Raw genomic sequence first — 15,142 nt, 5'->3', positions numbered from 1 at the left:
CATTTATTTGATATCCATCTTTGTGAACACACACAAGCATGATAATCAGTAATGCTTTTAAACTACATTTACTTTCTGGCTACTAGTAACAGTGTGATTCATTCCTTTGTGTGCAGAACGTTTCAACACATATGTGACTTTGAAACTTCAAAATGTGAAGTCAACCACCATCCAAGTCAAAGGCAACAACCCCTGTTGGGAGCAGGACTTCCTGTTGTAAGTATTCAGTCCCTTTGAATGCCATATGTTGTTTGGTTTCTTTTTTTATATTCTGATAACTGTCGTATATCATTATTCACTTGTTTGATCATCAGTTAATCGATTCTCACTACTCATTTTCAGGAATTTTTGATGGTCTGGCATCCATGACTCAGTCATGATCTTATCCATTTATCCATGTCTTTGTGGGTTGTTGTTTTGTTTTTTTCCTATAAAGAACTCTGAAGTAGTGTTTATGATGATAAGACCTGTTATGGATTGAACACACGCGACAATACCTCATAAATCAGCTGGGCACTTTGAACACACATGTGTGTGCATGCACGCATGCACATGTGCGCATGTGCGTGCGCGCGCGCACACACACAGGCTCATTTTTTAGTTTCTGTGACACACTTTAAATTCAGTGTATCAAGATCCATGCTGTAACAGTGACTGTACTTTTGATATGAGGCTCAATTTAGTGTGAATTAAAAGGAACAGTGTATGTGTGTATCAAGCAGGAGTTATTTATTCTGTCCACCCGTATTTTGGAGTGCAGTGTTAGTTTGTACAGCAAATCTTTCTTCACTCCTGTATGATTCAGCTGCAGAAATTTGAAAGATTTTTAATCACAGCTGTAGGTTTCCTTCTGTTATGATCAAGCTCTGTCTGTTTCTTAATTGGAATAATCAATATCTTCATCCTGATAAATACATGTGCATAGCCTGCTTTGATAATTATATGAACATGCCCCCCACCCCACCCCCTCCGCACCACCTCCTCCACCCTGTCCCCTGCTCTCTGTATGTTATCTGTTCCTCCTCCCCACTACCCCCACCCACCTGAAAAACAGAACACCCATTCTCATTTTCATTGAAGTGCAAACTAGCGAATGAACATGCATGGTGTGCTTCGGCAGTTTCCATGTTCCTGCTTCTTGCATCCTCCCTTTGTGTGGATCAATCTTCTCCAGATAAAGAACATGCACTCCATGCACGTGTTTAGATGTTGGATAATACATTCAGGGTATGCTTCATGGGTCGCACTTGCACAGAGGACTGGTAGTGTCTTACAGTGTAGATCCCCCTTGACCATTACCCCTTAGGTATGGGCATGTCTTTGCCCTGTTTCCCCCTTCCCCCATTCACCTTTTTCTTCCTGCATTAAGAGAGGTAGTGCGTGATCATTGGCTTTGAGGGTGAAATCATGGATATTGGAGTCAATTGCTGGTTTGATCCTTGGAAGTGGCAGTTGTTTCATTTTTGTGTTTATTCGATGGATGTTGGTTATTGTTGTTTCCTCTTCCATAATGCTGAATCAGTGAATATGTATAGGGAGAAGGTTCTTTGGTGTTACATGACCACAAGAGAGTCGGTGCTGCTTTGATTGTTTCCTGGCTTGCTTGATTGTTTTTGATGAGCTGTGATTATAGAGAGCAAGTTAATATTGTTTTTTTGGTATGTTGTTTTTTTTGGGGGGGAGGTGGGGGGGTTGCTGTTTTTTTTTTGTTTGTGTTTTTTGTTGTTGTTTGTTTTTGGTTTTGTTATATTAGCTATTTTAAAGTTTTTCATGTGGTCCTATTCCTTGCCAGAATATGGTACTAGTGCCATTGAAAATATTGGACAAGAAAGATCCTACCCCCCACACCCCCATAAAAAAAGAAGGAAAACACTCATCTACCCACTCGTTCCCCCAACAGAAGGAATGAAAAAAGAAAGACTCCAGAAAATAATTCAAAAGACACACAAAAAAAAGAAAGATTCATGAATGATTAGTCCACAAGTGCATTCCAGTCGATCTCAGCCAAGGGCCAGAATTGTCACTTTGTGTACTGGTTTAACTCACTCAGTACGGCCAGTCCTCTCTTCTCCTCTACACAGACCCCTCGGATGTCCAGTGGGTGTCTGAATGACCCAACCTTTAGCTTCCGTCATCAGAATTGTAGTATTCTTTGTCAACATTCACGTCTTCAGTATAAGACTATTAAGAGCCTTCCGCTTGCAATATTTTGATGATGGTAATTGGGGTGAAACGCTGTTAACGTCGTCTCTTTCGCCATTCGTATGGAAAGAGTTAAAGTCTTGAGAGTGCATTTCATGGGTCAGAAATACACCATTTCTTCTGCTTCTACTTCTTCTGCTTCTCCTCCTTCATGTCCTTCTTCTTTTCGATTCAGAACATTAACTCAGCATTTTGTAGGGTACCACATAGCAGCAGCAGCAGCAGTGGCAGCAGCAACAACAGCAGCAGTTATAATCATGTAGTTTCAGTGGGTTACCAGGTTAATATTGGCTGCTGGGGCATGACATTCATCGACCAAAGTTGTTCAGCCTTCCGATCAATGTGGCTGACCGATTTCCTCCATCCTGTCCCCTTCCCATGTGACACCACCACTACTCCACTGCCACCAAGACCACCGCTCCTACCTCCCTCACCCAACCCTTCAGCTTTTTGTTCCCTGGCTGATTCCATCACCATCCCACCGGCCTGGCCTGCTTGCCTGCATATGCTGCATGCACACACACACACACACACACACACACACACACACACACACACACACACATACACATGCATTTATGGGTTTGTGTGATTGATTGTTTATATTGTGTTTGTACATGTAGACATAAACTGTGCACAAATATGGATGTGCGTATACATACACACATGCGCATGCACACACACATTCTGTCTCTCCGTCTCTCTCTCTCTCTCTCTCTCTCTCTCTCTCTCTCTCTCTCTCTCTCTCTCTGTGTGTGTGTGTGTGTCACACAGACACGGCTCTTTTCTCACTCTCTCTCTCTCTCCACTCAAACACACACACAAACACACACACACACACACACACACACACACACAGAGCCTCTCCTCACACACTCATTCACTTAGGGAAATCAGACCTGCACAGTGTTATTGATTTTTATCTGGGCTCCTACCACTTCAGCTTAATCTGGCCCAGTTCATTTACTGGGGACATGTTCAGTCTTTGTGTTAACTGTTTGAGCTATCTTATTTTTCTTAGTCTTCATCTTTTTCTGTATGGTGATGGGGTTACACTTTTGCAAAGTAACGTCAGATGAACAGGATGCTGAGAGAATAATTATTGAAGACACTAAAAAAAAACGACAGAAAATTCATAAATCTGTCAGGTACAATTCTTGCAGTCTCTTTCGGGATGGTATCATTCATATTAATAATTTATATTCTTTGACTCCTTGCCCTTCTGTTATCTGTGTGTATATGTGGGTGCGCGCACATGTTTGTGTGTGTGTGTGCATGTGCGTGTGTGTATCTGTATATGTATGTGTGTTCAATATGAATATGTGTGACTGTGAGATGTACATTTTGTTCTGTCTGTGAGCAACAACAAAGATTTGATCAGAAAGAAACACTAATTTTGCAACCATAGAATGATATATATATATATATCTTTCATCTTAACAGACAGAGAATCATTGTGGTGTGACAGTGTAGAGACTTGCAGTGTGTGGCATACTCACTTGATACACTGGTCTTCTCTGAATGGCTGCTACAGTGCACTTGTTGCACCAAGTCTTTCCCCACATGCCAGTTTCCCACAACTTGTTTTCACATGCCAGTCTTTCAGAAAATGCCAGGAATCAGACTCTACTAAAAAAAAACTGCTGGCTTGGATTTTTTTTTTTTCATTCTGCGCGTGCTTAGTGTGCTTAGATAACTGTCTTTGCCTAATCAATGAAGATGTTGGCATGCAATACCCATATTGATGGAATCTGGTATTAGCCCTTCATTGATTACCCGTTAGCACTGCAAGCGCACTAGACCGCCCTTCGTTTGTCAAGCAGATGATCAGCTGTTAGGCTGGCAGTTTATGGGAGCTATGTTCCTTAGAATGAAAGGGGTTTTTTTGTTGTTTTTTTGTGGGGTTTTTTGTTGTTTTTGTTTGTTTGTTTTTTGTTGTTTTTTTTGTTTTTTTTTAAGCTTGAGCTTAGGTGAAGATATGACATATTTATGTTTATTGTGGTGGAGGTTTTTTTTAGTGCTTCATCATCAGAGTTTTTATTTTAACCATATTGTTCCATTGTTATGTTATTTGCATCAATCTCTGAATGAGCAGACATTCAGGGTTTGAAATCTCTCCCTTTCAGTTGTCATGAATGGGCAAGGTTGGTGTAAATATGATATCATTGCCAAATTGTGTGAGTCAGTGAATGCTGTTGATCCATTAGATGCTTGATCAGTACCTTCAGGAATTGCTGAAAGACCAAATATTGAAGTTCACATATGTGTGCATCCATGTGTGTGTGCTTGTGCAGGTGTTCACACACACACACACACACACACACACACACACACACACACATGCACATGCACACACTCCCACCCACACATGCACGCACACATGCATTCATACACACTCACACAGACATGCAACCACACATACACACGCACACGCGCGCACACACACACACACACACACACACACACACACAGAGAGAAAACTTATATTTCCTAATCAGTAACAATCACATAGATCAGAGTTGTTAGTCCTCAGAAGAAGGAAATCAATAATGAGTTAAAGAAAGGAAACAAATGAAAAATATGAACATAAAAAAACACACATGCACAGAATTACACACACATGACACATGTATACAAGCATGCTGACACACACACACTCTCTCTATCTGACTCTCTCTCTCTCTCTCTCTCTGTATCTCTCTCATACTGACTCTCACTCACACTCACACTCTCAATCACACTCTCTCTCTCAAACTCGCACACACATTCACACAGACACACAGAGGTGGTTAGGAAGAGGGTGAAAGAGGGGTAACACTAACAGTCTAAACATATTTTCAAAAGTGAAAATAGCACCTGTTGTGAATTCAACCTCATGAGAGCCAATCAACATGTGAAGGATCATTGAGCATGTCATCTTCATAATGAAGATTAATGTGATGTGCATAGTGCAGATTTGTAAAATTTATAAACCATCTCAAAGATTCAAAAATTACTTTTTATTTCATATAAAGAGGAAACTAAGGACAGAAAGAAATCTTACATTTATAAACATTTCTACATAAATGCTTATAACTCTTAAGTTTTGGAATTCATTGCTATAATATAGTTTTCATCTTGATTCTGTTAATGTGAATGTTACTGTTTGTGTTATACAGCTTTCAAAATGTGAATATTCCAGTTGACTGGTTTTGTGTTATTGCTGCTGCTGCTGTTGTTGATCCTGGCATTCGACATTTAGAGTTACCTTGCAGATGGTGAAAAAGGTTGATTGATTATTCATTGATTTCCTTTCATTGCTGATATTGCAGACTGAATTTTGCTTTTATCCAATTCTTCATGGTTGATTGCACTTATTTTCAACAGCCACCAGGGGCAGTCTTTTCAATCAGTGTAAGGTAGTGTGCAAAATAATGTGAAACATTTATTTTAGTTTTACCTTTTGGATATAGTCCTTCACTCTGGTCTTTCTGTTGTTTTGTTGTTGTTGTTGTTGGAATTTTGAAAGCAAGAGACCAGCGCATTCATCATTGGAAAGATACAGGCAAAGGCATAATAATGGAAAGAGTTTATTACTTTTTTTATGGAATGATGCAGAACCAAGACCAACTTGTGGAAAAATACTAAGGTACCAAAGCAAAATAAAATATACAAGCCAGTACATTGATGGAGAGATACATACCAAGATATTGACAGAAACTGAGAAAGCAGCAGGCTCAGACATGTATTCAAAAAGGTCTTGGTTGATCGGGAGTGATCAAGACATTTTGCAAATGATTTCAAAACATCTTAGCAAATTTTGCTGCTGAATTAAAATGATTTCATTTGTATTCCACCCTTTGCTTTATTTTATTTTCTGCTTGACAGTGATGTGGAAATTGAGTGAAGTTTTGTCTCGTTTGGGAGTAATTTTAACACATTTTAGCTAATTTTGCAGAATAAAAATGATTTTGTTTTTATTCCGCTCAAAGTTGTTGGGTTTTTTATGTGTATTTTGTTTTGTTTTTGTTATTGTTTGTCTTTTTTGTTAAATAAGCAGATAGAGTAAAAATCAGTCTAATCATTGCGATGTTTTGTGCAGACACACAGCACATCAAAAAATCAGTTTCTGTCACGAAATGACATAACACACACATTATTTCATATATTGATCGGAAATTTTGCAAGTGTTTACTGTTCTATCCTTGTTGTATTGACAGTTTGAGACAGGAAACAGGCAGTAATGTGACACTTGTGGAGAAAATGAGCTGTAAGAACAAAGAGGGGTGTTTCTGCATGTGTGCAGCGAGACCATGCGATTGGACACGGGGCTGATCGTGGAGCTGTGGAACAAAGGCATGCTGTGGGACAAGCTGATGGGCCTGCACTGGCTGCCCCTCACCAAGATACACCACTCCAACAAGGTGAACAACACAGGGTATACGGTTCCTTGGAGTCATTTCATGCAGTGAACTGTTACATCCCATTTGAGAGTGTTTTCTTTTGTGTGTTGGGGGGGGGGGGGGGGGGCTGTGTGTGTGTGTGTATTTTGGAATGTATATCACTAAATACTGTCCAAAGATCTGATGTTTTGCCTTTTTTTTTTTTTTCCTTTTTTTTCCTGACTTAGTTTGAAATATTTTGATTTTTTTTCTTTTTCAAGTCAAGTCAGAGTCAACTTGGCTGCATTGTCAGATGTTGACGTAAGTGTGTGCAACAACTAGAATGTTCAAGAAGTGAGAAATAGGTCTTGCACTTCTTGAACGGTTGAAGAGAAATCTTTAGAATTTTCTTCAAACACGCTCGCACATATGCACGCGCATTATCATATCACTTATCACATATCTAACGTCAACATGCTCCCCAGAATATGAGAATCTGAGCAAAAGTTACCATTCTTGATTTTTTTTTATCGTTTTATCTATTTTGTATATAATGCTAGAATCCCAAATAAAATGTCATTGTTATGTATGGCTTTTGACATGGGTTGACTTGATGATAGAGATGCTTTGTGTGGTGTTTATTTTACTTTTTTGTTCTTCTTTTTTTCTCAAATATTTTTATTCATTCAGTTTTTACCAGTGTATGAAAACAAAATGCTAAACAATACAAATACATCACATTGAAATAATGCATTAACAGAAAGAAAAAGAAGAGGAAAGACATATTACATACATAGGCAATATGCTGCAAAATTATTTTTTTTGTCACTGCCCAACATATACACTTCATCAATACCTCAGAAATTATTACAAACTTTTAAAGGACAAGATGAAATGAAGCACTGTGACTTTTCAGCGTGGCAGTCATCACTGTTATCACATTAGCATCATTGACCCTTTTTGTGTGTGTGTTCAGCATTTTTCCTTTTCCCTTGTTCCTTCATTGTGGTACACTGTTTGACAACGACAAAGGGAAAGGTAAACTGTTTGACAAAGAACAAAGGAAAGGTCAAAGAGAAAGGTAAACTGTTTGACAAAGAACAACAAAGGGAAGGACAAAGGGAAAGGTAAACTGTTTGACAAAGAACAACAAAGGGAAGGACAGAGGGAAAGGTAAACTGTTTGACAAAGAACAACAAAGGGAAGGACAAAGGGAAAGGTAAACTGTTTAACAAAAAATGACAAAAGGAAAGGCAAACTGTTTGACAAAGAACAACAAAGTAAACTGTTTGACAAAGAACAACAAAGTGAAGGACAAAGGAAAAAACAACACGGGGTGCTGCTTGTGGTGGCAGGAGGGGAAGGGTCGGTGGCTGAGCCTGGACCAGGAGCTGGCCATCCACAATGGGGAGATCGTGGGCACCCGCTTTCACACGGAGCACAGTGTCCTGCTGGACGCTCGCTTTGAGCTGCCTTATGGTCAGTGTCCTTCTGCTTTCTGTCTGCACAAGTTGCTTGTCATGGCTGTCTTGAGTTGTTATAGATTTAGTTATTTTGTGGTCAGTGTGTCTGTGTGTGTGTGTATAGTTAGTTGTTTGTAGGTTGTGTGAGTGGTGGGAGAGGTTTTCTTCTTTTTTTTCTTCTTTTTTTTTGTGTGTGTGTGTGTTATTTTAGAGAGAAAGAAGTTAAATGGGTTGTTTGTTTAAATTTTTACAATATTTGTAAAATTACAACAATTACATAAACACTGGTAGAACTACAGGTAGCTTCCATTTCATTTAACGAACTTATAGTACAGTGTTAGACATCATGAAAGTCATGCAATATTTTCCCTGCATTTATATTTGAAACCTTCTCCAACGAGTGTGCAAAGCTGCAGTTACATTTAATGCTGTGTACATGAGTCTGTCGATACAGTTCTTCACAATCTGCCCTTTCCTATGTTGTGAATGAATGTGGATATTCTTTTTCATGATATTTTGAAGTCAGAGAAACAGAAAGGTCATTGAACTGTTGGGTGGCCTTTAGCATGGTGGCAGGATTTCTTTGACAGGAATGTCGGAGAGAGAGGACTGGAATAAACGTGGAGAAAGTGTAAATTGGTGTTAGTGACCCATGCGTGTGGCTATGTATGGAATGAGCGGCATGAGATTAATGCCATAGAAATGGAGAGGAAGATTCAGGCAGCAAAAAAAAAAAAGAAAGAAAGAGAGAGAGAGAAAAGGGTACAGTTAGCACAGCCATGTTTGCTGTTGCCATGAGAGCGCTCAGGTTTGAAATAATTCATGTTTGTCAGGGTTTTTTTTTTACTGGTTGTTTTTGTTTTTTAAATTTGCAAATAGTTTATGTGTTTTAAACCGAGATATGGCTAGAAGTAGAATGGTTGACTGGGCTATAAACAGTATGAATTCACTGAACATAATGAAATTTGATTTGGAAACAGCAATGCATGGCACTGTTTGTGGAAGAGGACATGGCACAGAGGCCATTTCATCAATGGCTTTGACGTAATGAGACCAGGCTTTTCTCATTTAGTAAAAGCATCGCATTAGTTCAGCTCGCTTTTAAGCAGAAAGAATGGAATGGAGGGGCATGTTTGGACATAAGAGAACGCTGTGCATAACATGAACGTTAAGCACTTTTTTTGTTTTGTTTTATTTTGTTTTGTGTGTTGTTCTTACTGAAATCATGGGCTGCAGCCACCATGTTCCTTCGAGTCTAGATCTATGAGTGGGCTTTAATCATATATGACCATTTTTACCATGCCAGTATAAGCAACCATACTCATATTTTCAAGGATAGCTTTGCCACTGAAACATATGCTCTAGATGTAAGTATGAGCTCTTTCAAACTAACATGCAGACTCATGTAGAGTAGAGAAAATATTCAAAGAGCATCTTTTAAAAAAAAATCAGCTTACCTTTGCAATGAAAATAGGAAATTAGCAAGTTTTGTGACAATGACATTGTGTTTAATTTGCCAGCTTTTGCTGCCAGAAGTATTCTTCATTGATTTTTGTTTTGTTTTGCTGTGTTGAAACCCATGTTTGGTTTGCTTTTTGATACCTCCCACAGATCAGTCTAAATTGTGATTGTCCCATCATCAATCAACTAGTCAGTTGTATGTTACACTGACAGCCACTAATCATATGTCCTGGGGTGTGCTAGTGGGGGCTCTTTGTGTGTGTGTGTGTGTGTGTGTGTGTTATGTGTCTGTGTGTGTGCACTGAATGACTGTGCATGTGCATGGGTGTGCGTGATAGTGTGGAAAGGGATTAAGCGTGTGTCAAAAAAGGGGTTAAATGATGCTTAATTTAATGGACTCAAAACCTTTGATGCATTTTTCAGTTTCTTGTCACCCTTCTTTGATCACTAGTTTTCTCACACATAGATGGTTTTGTTTTTTGCGTGTGTGTGTTTGGTTGGTTGGTTGGATAGGATTTTTTTTAGTCTTGTTTCTCTGCTTTTGTTTTGTGCTCATTCATGATTTATTTTCCTGTTTCTTCAACAGTCAGTTGTGTAAAATTAGAACAGTGTAGGACGTGGAGACAACTTCATTCCTCAAAATGCTCTGCAAAGTGATATCATATCATTGACCTACTTTGTAGAATATTTGTCCTCGAGTGTCTGGTAAGACTGTCCTGATGTTCATAATTTAATCGGTCACTTTCATCACAATTGATAACAGGTGCAAATTGAAAGACATATGCACATGCATGCACTTTTTAGAACCAAAAAACTCAGATTGGGACATTTTCATCCCCAATGGAGCTATGGTGATATGGATGAGAACCAAATAAAGCATTGCAGTCACATGGATGGATAAAAACAAGTTCTGAGCAAATTATCACTTCAGTACTAAACAATTTCTCTCCAGATGGTTTTTTTTTTTTTTTTTTTTTTTTTTTCAAAAGTGATGAGAGCCTTTTGCACCAGTGATTATGGTATTGATTAAGCATGTAGGCTTTTACTTGCATTGTATTTCAGACGTTCAGTGGCAAAGTAATATCAGTCACCAGTAACACATCTGTCATTAAGTCGCTGTACCTGTCTTTCATGTCTGCCATTGATGCATGTGACAGATGATAGTTGTGATTACTGCATGCAAAAGTGACAGATGGTATTTATGATTACTACATGGAAATTTTCTTATTTCTATGCAGCAGAAGATTAGGCATTTGCATTTTCAAGTGCTTGTTTTTTGTTATTGTTTTTGTTAACAAGGTTTAATATTGTATTGCAAAGGTATGGAAACTTTCTTATTTCTGAATTGTCAAAGATTCGGCATTTTCATTTTCAAGTGCCTGTTTTCTTGTTGTGGATGTTTGTTTTGTTGTTGTTGGGTTTTTTTGTGTGTAGTCTTTCAACAAGGTTTATTATTGGATTGCAAGAATCCCCCATGACATGCATTTTTCATAGTCTTGAATCCTACAAATAGTGATAAGCTTACTGCCTGAGAGAGACAGAGAGACTGTGCATGTTTGTGCATATATAAAAGATGAATGTGCTTGCACACATGCTGTCATGTATAAGCTTGTGTATTCATTAGAGATAAATCACTGATTATGTGCATGAATTGTCAGAAATTAGGCTCTGCTTATTGCTCTTACATTTGTTTAATAATCTTGTTATTGCACTGTTGGCTGGAAGGCTGGAAAAATAGTTTGGTTTGCATTAGATAGTAATGATTTACCATGAGGAGCTTTTCAGTCACTGTATTCATGATATTAGCAATGTGCAGTGTATGATAGTTGTGATAACTGCATGAAAAAGTGACAGATGGTAGTTATGATTACTGTATGAAAAAAATATCATTTCTGCTCTATAAAAGACATGCATTTTCATTTGCATTAGAATTTAGATCAGTAATGAGTTATCAGGATGAGCTACTGTGTTCTAGATATTCGCAACATGAGAATTCTAAGTTTAGATCATTGCACGTTTTTTCGTTTCAGTTGTATTTGCACATTTCAGTCCATGTTCTTTTGCTTAACCAAGTCAGGATCTCTATAATGATTATTTTTTTATGTGAAAGTGTTAAAACTTCATTGTTTGTTACTTGAACTTTAACTTTGTTTTTCACTGTTTCAAGTCCCAATTACACTTTTTTTTAAAGTGTTTTTCATTCAAAAACAGTTTAAAACAAAGTAATGGGATCTTAACAATCTGAGTTCCTTTGGTTATACATTGCACAGAATGGTGTGGCAGAAGGGATGTCTCTTGTCGGTGCATGATAAGGTGGAACAGTAGAATAATATTCACACAGAATTTTCTGTTGCATGGCTAGACTGCCATTTGGTTACATTTGTTGACAAGTTCTTATGACTGGAAAAGGTTTGGGCGTTGCACACTTCAGGCTAAGTTTCGACAGAGGTGGTCGTTGAGCCTTTGTGGTGGCATGGCTGGTTGGAAGTAGTACCTCCAAGCTAGGCATTGAATTTCCTCTCAGAACTTAGTGTGGCAAGTGCAAATCGAGCAGGAGCGTATATACTTTGTCAAGTTTCTGTAGACTGGAGAATTGATTTCCTGCTCCTGTTTTCCTCTGCTGTTCAGTGTGTGTGTGTGTGTGTGTGTGTGTTTACATCAGTACAGATATGCAGCTTGAAAGTTGTATTATGAACATGCTCTCACTTACATTAGGAAGCAGTATGTGTTGTGTCGCTTACAGACTGACACACATGTTTCTATCTTCACTGATGGCTAGCTACTCAGATTTCAACAGATCAATTTCATTGTTTGATTTATCGACAAGTCCGGCTGCTGGAAGCTGTCACTCAATTTTTGAGTGTGTGCATGTAGTGAACATGTGAAGCAGGGTTAGTTGACAGTCTCATTCAGCATGATGAAGAAGTAGTCAAGACATGAATAACGATAACAGCTTGGTGGCTGTGTGATAGATGAGGTAATATTTTAGATACTTGTACTGTATTTTCAGTTCAGTTTTGTGAAAGAATTGTTTACTGTTGCCTGTGACCACGTTGGTTGTTTGGATTAAATGCAAAGTACAGAGGCAAACAGCATGTGACCGGTCGTTCACCTTTTTTTTTTTTTTAACCTGCTTTTCTATCTGTCTGAGAGACTACAGGTCTACCTTTTTTATCTTTCTCAGAATACCTTTAGGCATTCTTAAGTACGAATTAAAAAAATAAAATAAAATAAAATAAAAAATTGGAAGCTTCCACATGTTTATACTGATCCAGGTGAAATATGTGTTTTACAATGATGACATGTAATCACTGAAAGTGACTGCAGAATTAGGATTTTCAGCAACTGTATTTATATATGATGTGGCTTTGCTAGTTTGCACTTTTTCCACAGAAGTGAAATACTCAAAATTTCAAAAGTGGGTTTTTGTTTTATTTGTTTTGTTTTGTTGGTTGTTTTGTTGTTGTTGTTTTTTGTTGTTGTTCTGTTTTTAGGTTGGATGTTAAAGCAGTTAAAGTTCTTGTATTTTCCAAGTTATTTAATGGCAGTGTTTGATGCAGTTTATCCATTATAATCTGTTTGATACTGAAAACACTTAACCTCATTTTATATTCCAGAATGATAGTACTGAATAATGATATATTAACAAAACAGTTACGTGCAGATTTTATGAAAACTGTCTTTGACACACTTAACATTTTCGTTCAATTGTTAGCATGCATGTGCCCAGGTGTAAAGATATGTTGACAGATGTTTTAACAGGAATGTTTGCAGACATATTTATTTGCTGACTCTGTGACTGATGTGGCTTTTTCCACTGACTTCAGACGTTGTTGCAGACCTCCCCGAAGCAGAGGCTGCAGAACTGCAGGACAAACTTTCTGTCATCAACTCCATGATGAACCCAGAGGTGGGTGATCTGTCATTGCCTTTTTTGTGTGTGTGTGTGTGTTATTGCTCAAGAAAATCATCATTATGTTTTCTGTTTTCATCTTGATATTCTTCTAAGAAGAATTTTTTTTTTTCAATTTTCAGCTTCCTCTTGATCTTTTTTGTTTGATTTTCTCTCTCTGTCTCTGAAAAACAAATTAACAAAACACACACAATGTGAAACAAACAGAAATGTCTTGTTTTTTGGGTTAAAAAAAATCATTACCATCTTCTTCTTCATCCACAAAAACATCATCTACCTTTTGCTTCTTCTTTCTCTGCTCCTTTTATTTTTCTAAAGGAAATGTCATTGTCATATTCTTTTCCATTTTCTCCTTCCTTTTCTATGAAAATATCTTCTTCATCATATTTTTCTTTCTTTCTTTTTTCTTTTTTTAAATCTAAGGATTATTCATTCCATGTGCACATGTTACCACAAGTGGGATTTCATGTTTTGATAATGTGAACAACGCCTATGGTTGTTTTCTTTAAGAGATTGCTTGTTTTTATTGGGGGGGGGGTTGGGGGGGTGTGGGGGGGGGGGGGGGGAGGGTTGTTTGTTGTTTTGTTGTTGTTGTTTTTTTGATTGATTGCTTCATCCCTTGCTCATCTCCTTGTTATTTATCTATCATTATCATTATTATTGTTGTTGTCACTGTTGTTGTAATAGCAGCAGTTAGAAAATGTTTAGATGATTATTGTCACAATTACACAATTGAAACTGTGAAAATGAAAAGCAAACAATCACAGTGTACTGAATTAGTGAAACAGTCTCCTGAAAGAGATGCGACATACTTCGGGCTAACAAGTGTACTCAGCAAAGTGATGGAGCAAAAGAGGATCTGTTAAAATAAAATAAAAATAAAAAAGGAATGAGGATGAACTCTTCGAAAATATGAGTAGGCTAACTGGAATGCATAATTTTGTTGTAACAAAAGCAAATGGATGATGGGAAATTTGCATTATGTTTAAGAATTATGTGCTTTAGCAGGAATGGCATGTACAAAGGACTTTTTTTTAAAGCATTAAATATGATTCAGATCATTTTTCTTTAAGCAACAAATGGAATTGAACACTTACTGATATACAGGAATAATATTGAAAAAAAAATCTATGAAGGTGTGTTGTACCTTTAACTCACTCAGTACGGCCAGTCTTCTCTTCTCCTCTACACAGACCCCTCGGATGTCCAGTGGGTGTCTGAATGACCCAACCTTTAGCTTCCGTCGTCAGAATTGTGGTATTCTTTGTCAACATTCACCTCTTCAGTATAAGAGCCTTCCTCTTCCAATATTTTGATGATGGTAACTTGGGTGAAACGCTGTTAACGTCGTCTCTTTCGCTGTTCGTATGGAGAGAGTTAATCATTTGAGTACCCCAGGATGAAAATTTCTGCCCCATTCTACTATGCAGATGAGTAGCCCAGGTTGGACATTATATATATATATATATATATATATATATATATATATATATATATATATATGTATATTTCTCTCAGTACTATGCATGCTAGGAGAAAAATTTACCTTCTGTGACCCAAAAAACATTGCCACTTGGCAAATAGTTTTCACTGAACATAAGATAATCTTGGCACTGAAAGGGCTGAAATGTATATTTTTCACTTGAATTATTGGCAGCTCAGATTCATTACATTGTGTCATTTGTCAATAGTACTTTGTCTCACTATGTTGGTACTTTTCACAATTACATGTTTTTATCAGC

General features: G+C 37.7%; 1 protein-coding gene across 1 annotated transcript in view; it reads left to right on the top strand.

The window, feature by feature from the left end:
• The window catches only part of LOC143282074 (protein unc-13 homolog B-like), a 269,862-nt gene that overhangs the window by 153,204 nt on the left and 101,516 nt on the right, over window positions 1-15,142 (top strand). Inside the window, 4 exon segments of the mRNA XM_076587535.1 lie at window positions 117-216; window positions 6,488-6,605; window positions 7,919-8,042; window positions 13,315-13,397. Of these exon segments, the coding sequence (XP_076443650.1) occupies window positions 117-216; window positions 6,488-6,605; window positions 7,919-8,042; window positions 13,315-13,397 (425 nt within the window).

The sequence above is a fragment of the Babylonia areolata genome, chromosome 5 (genome assembly GCF_041734735.1).
Source record: "Babylonia areolata isolate BAREFJ2019XMU chromosome 5, ASM4173473v1, whole genome shotgun sequence".
NCBI lineage: Eukaryota > Metazoa > Mollusca > Gastropoda > Neogastropoda > Buccinidae > Babylonia > Babylonia areolata.
This window is presented reverse-complemented; position numbering and strand designations above follow the sequence as displayed.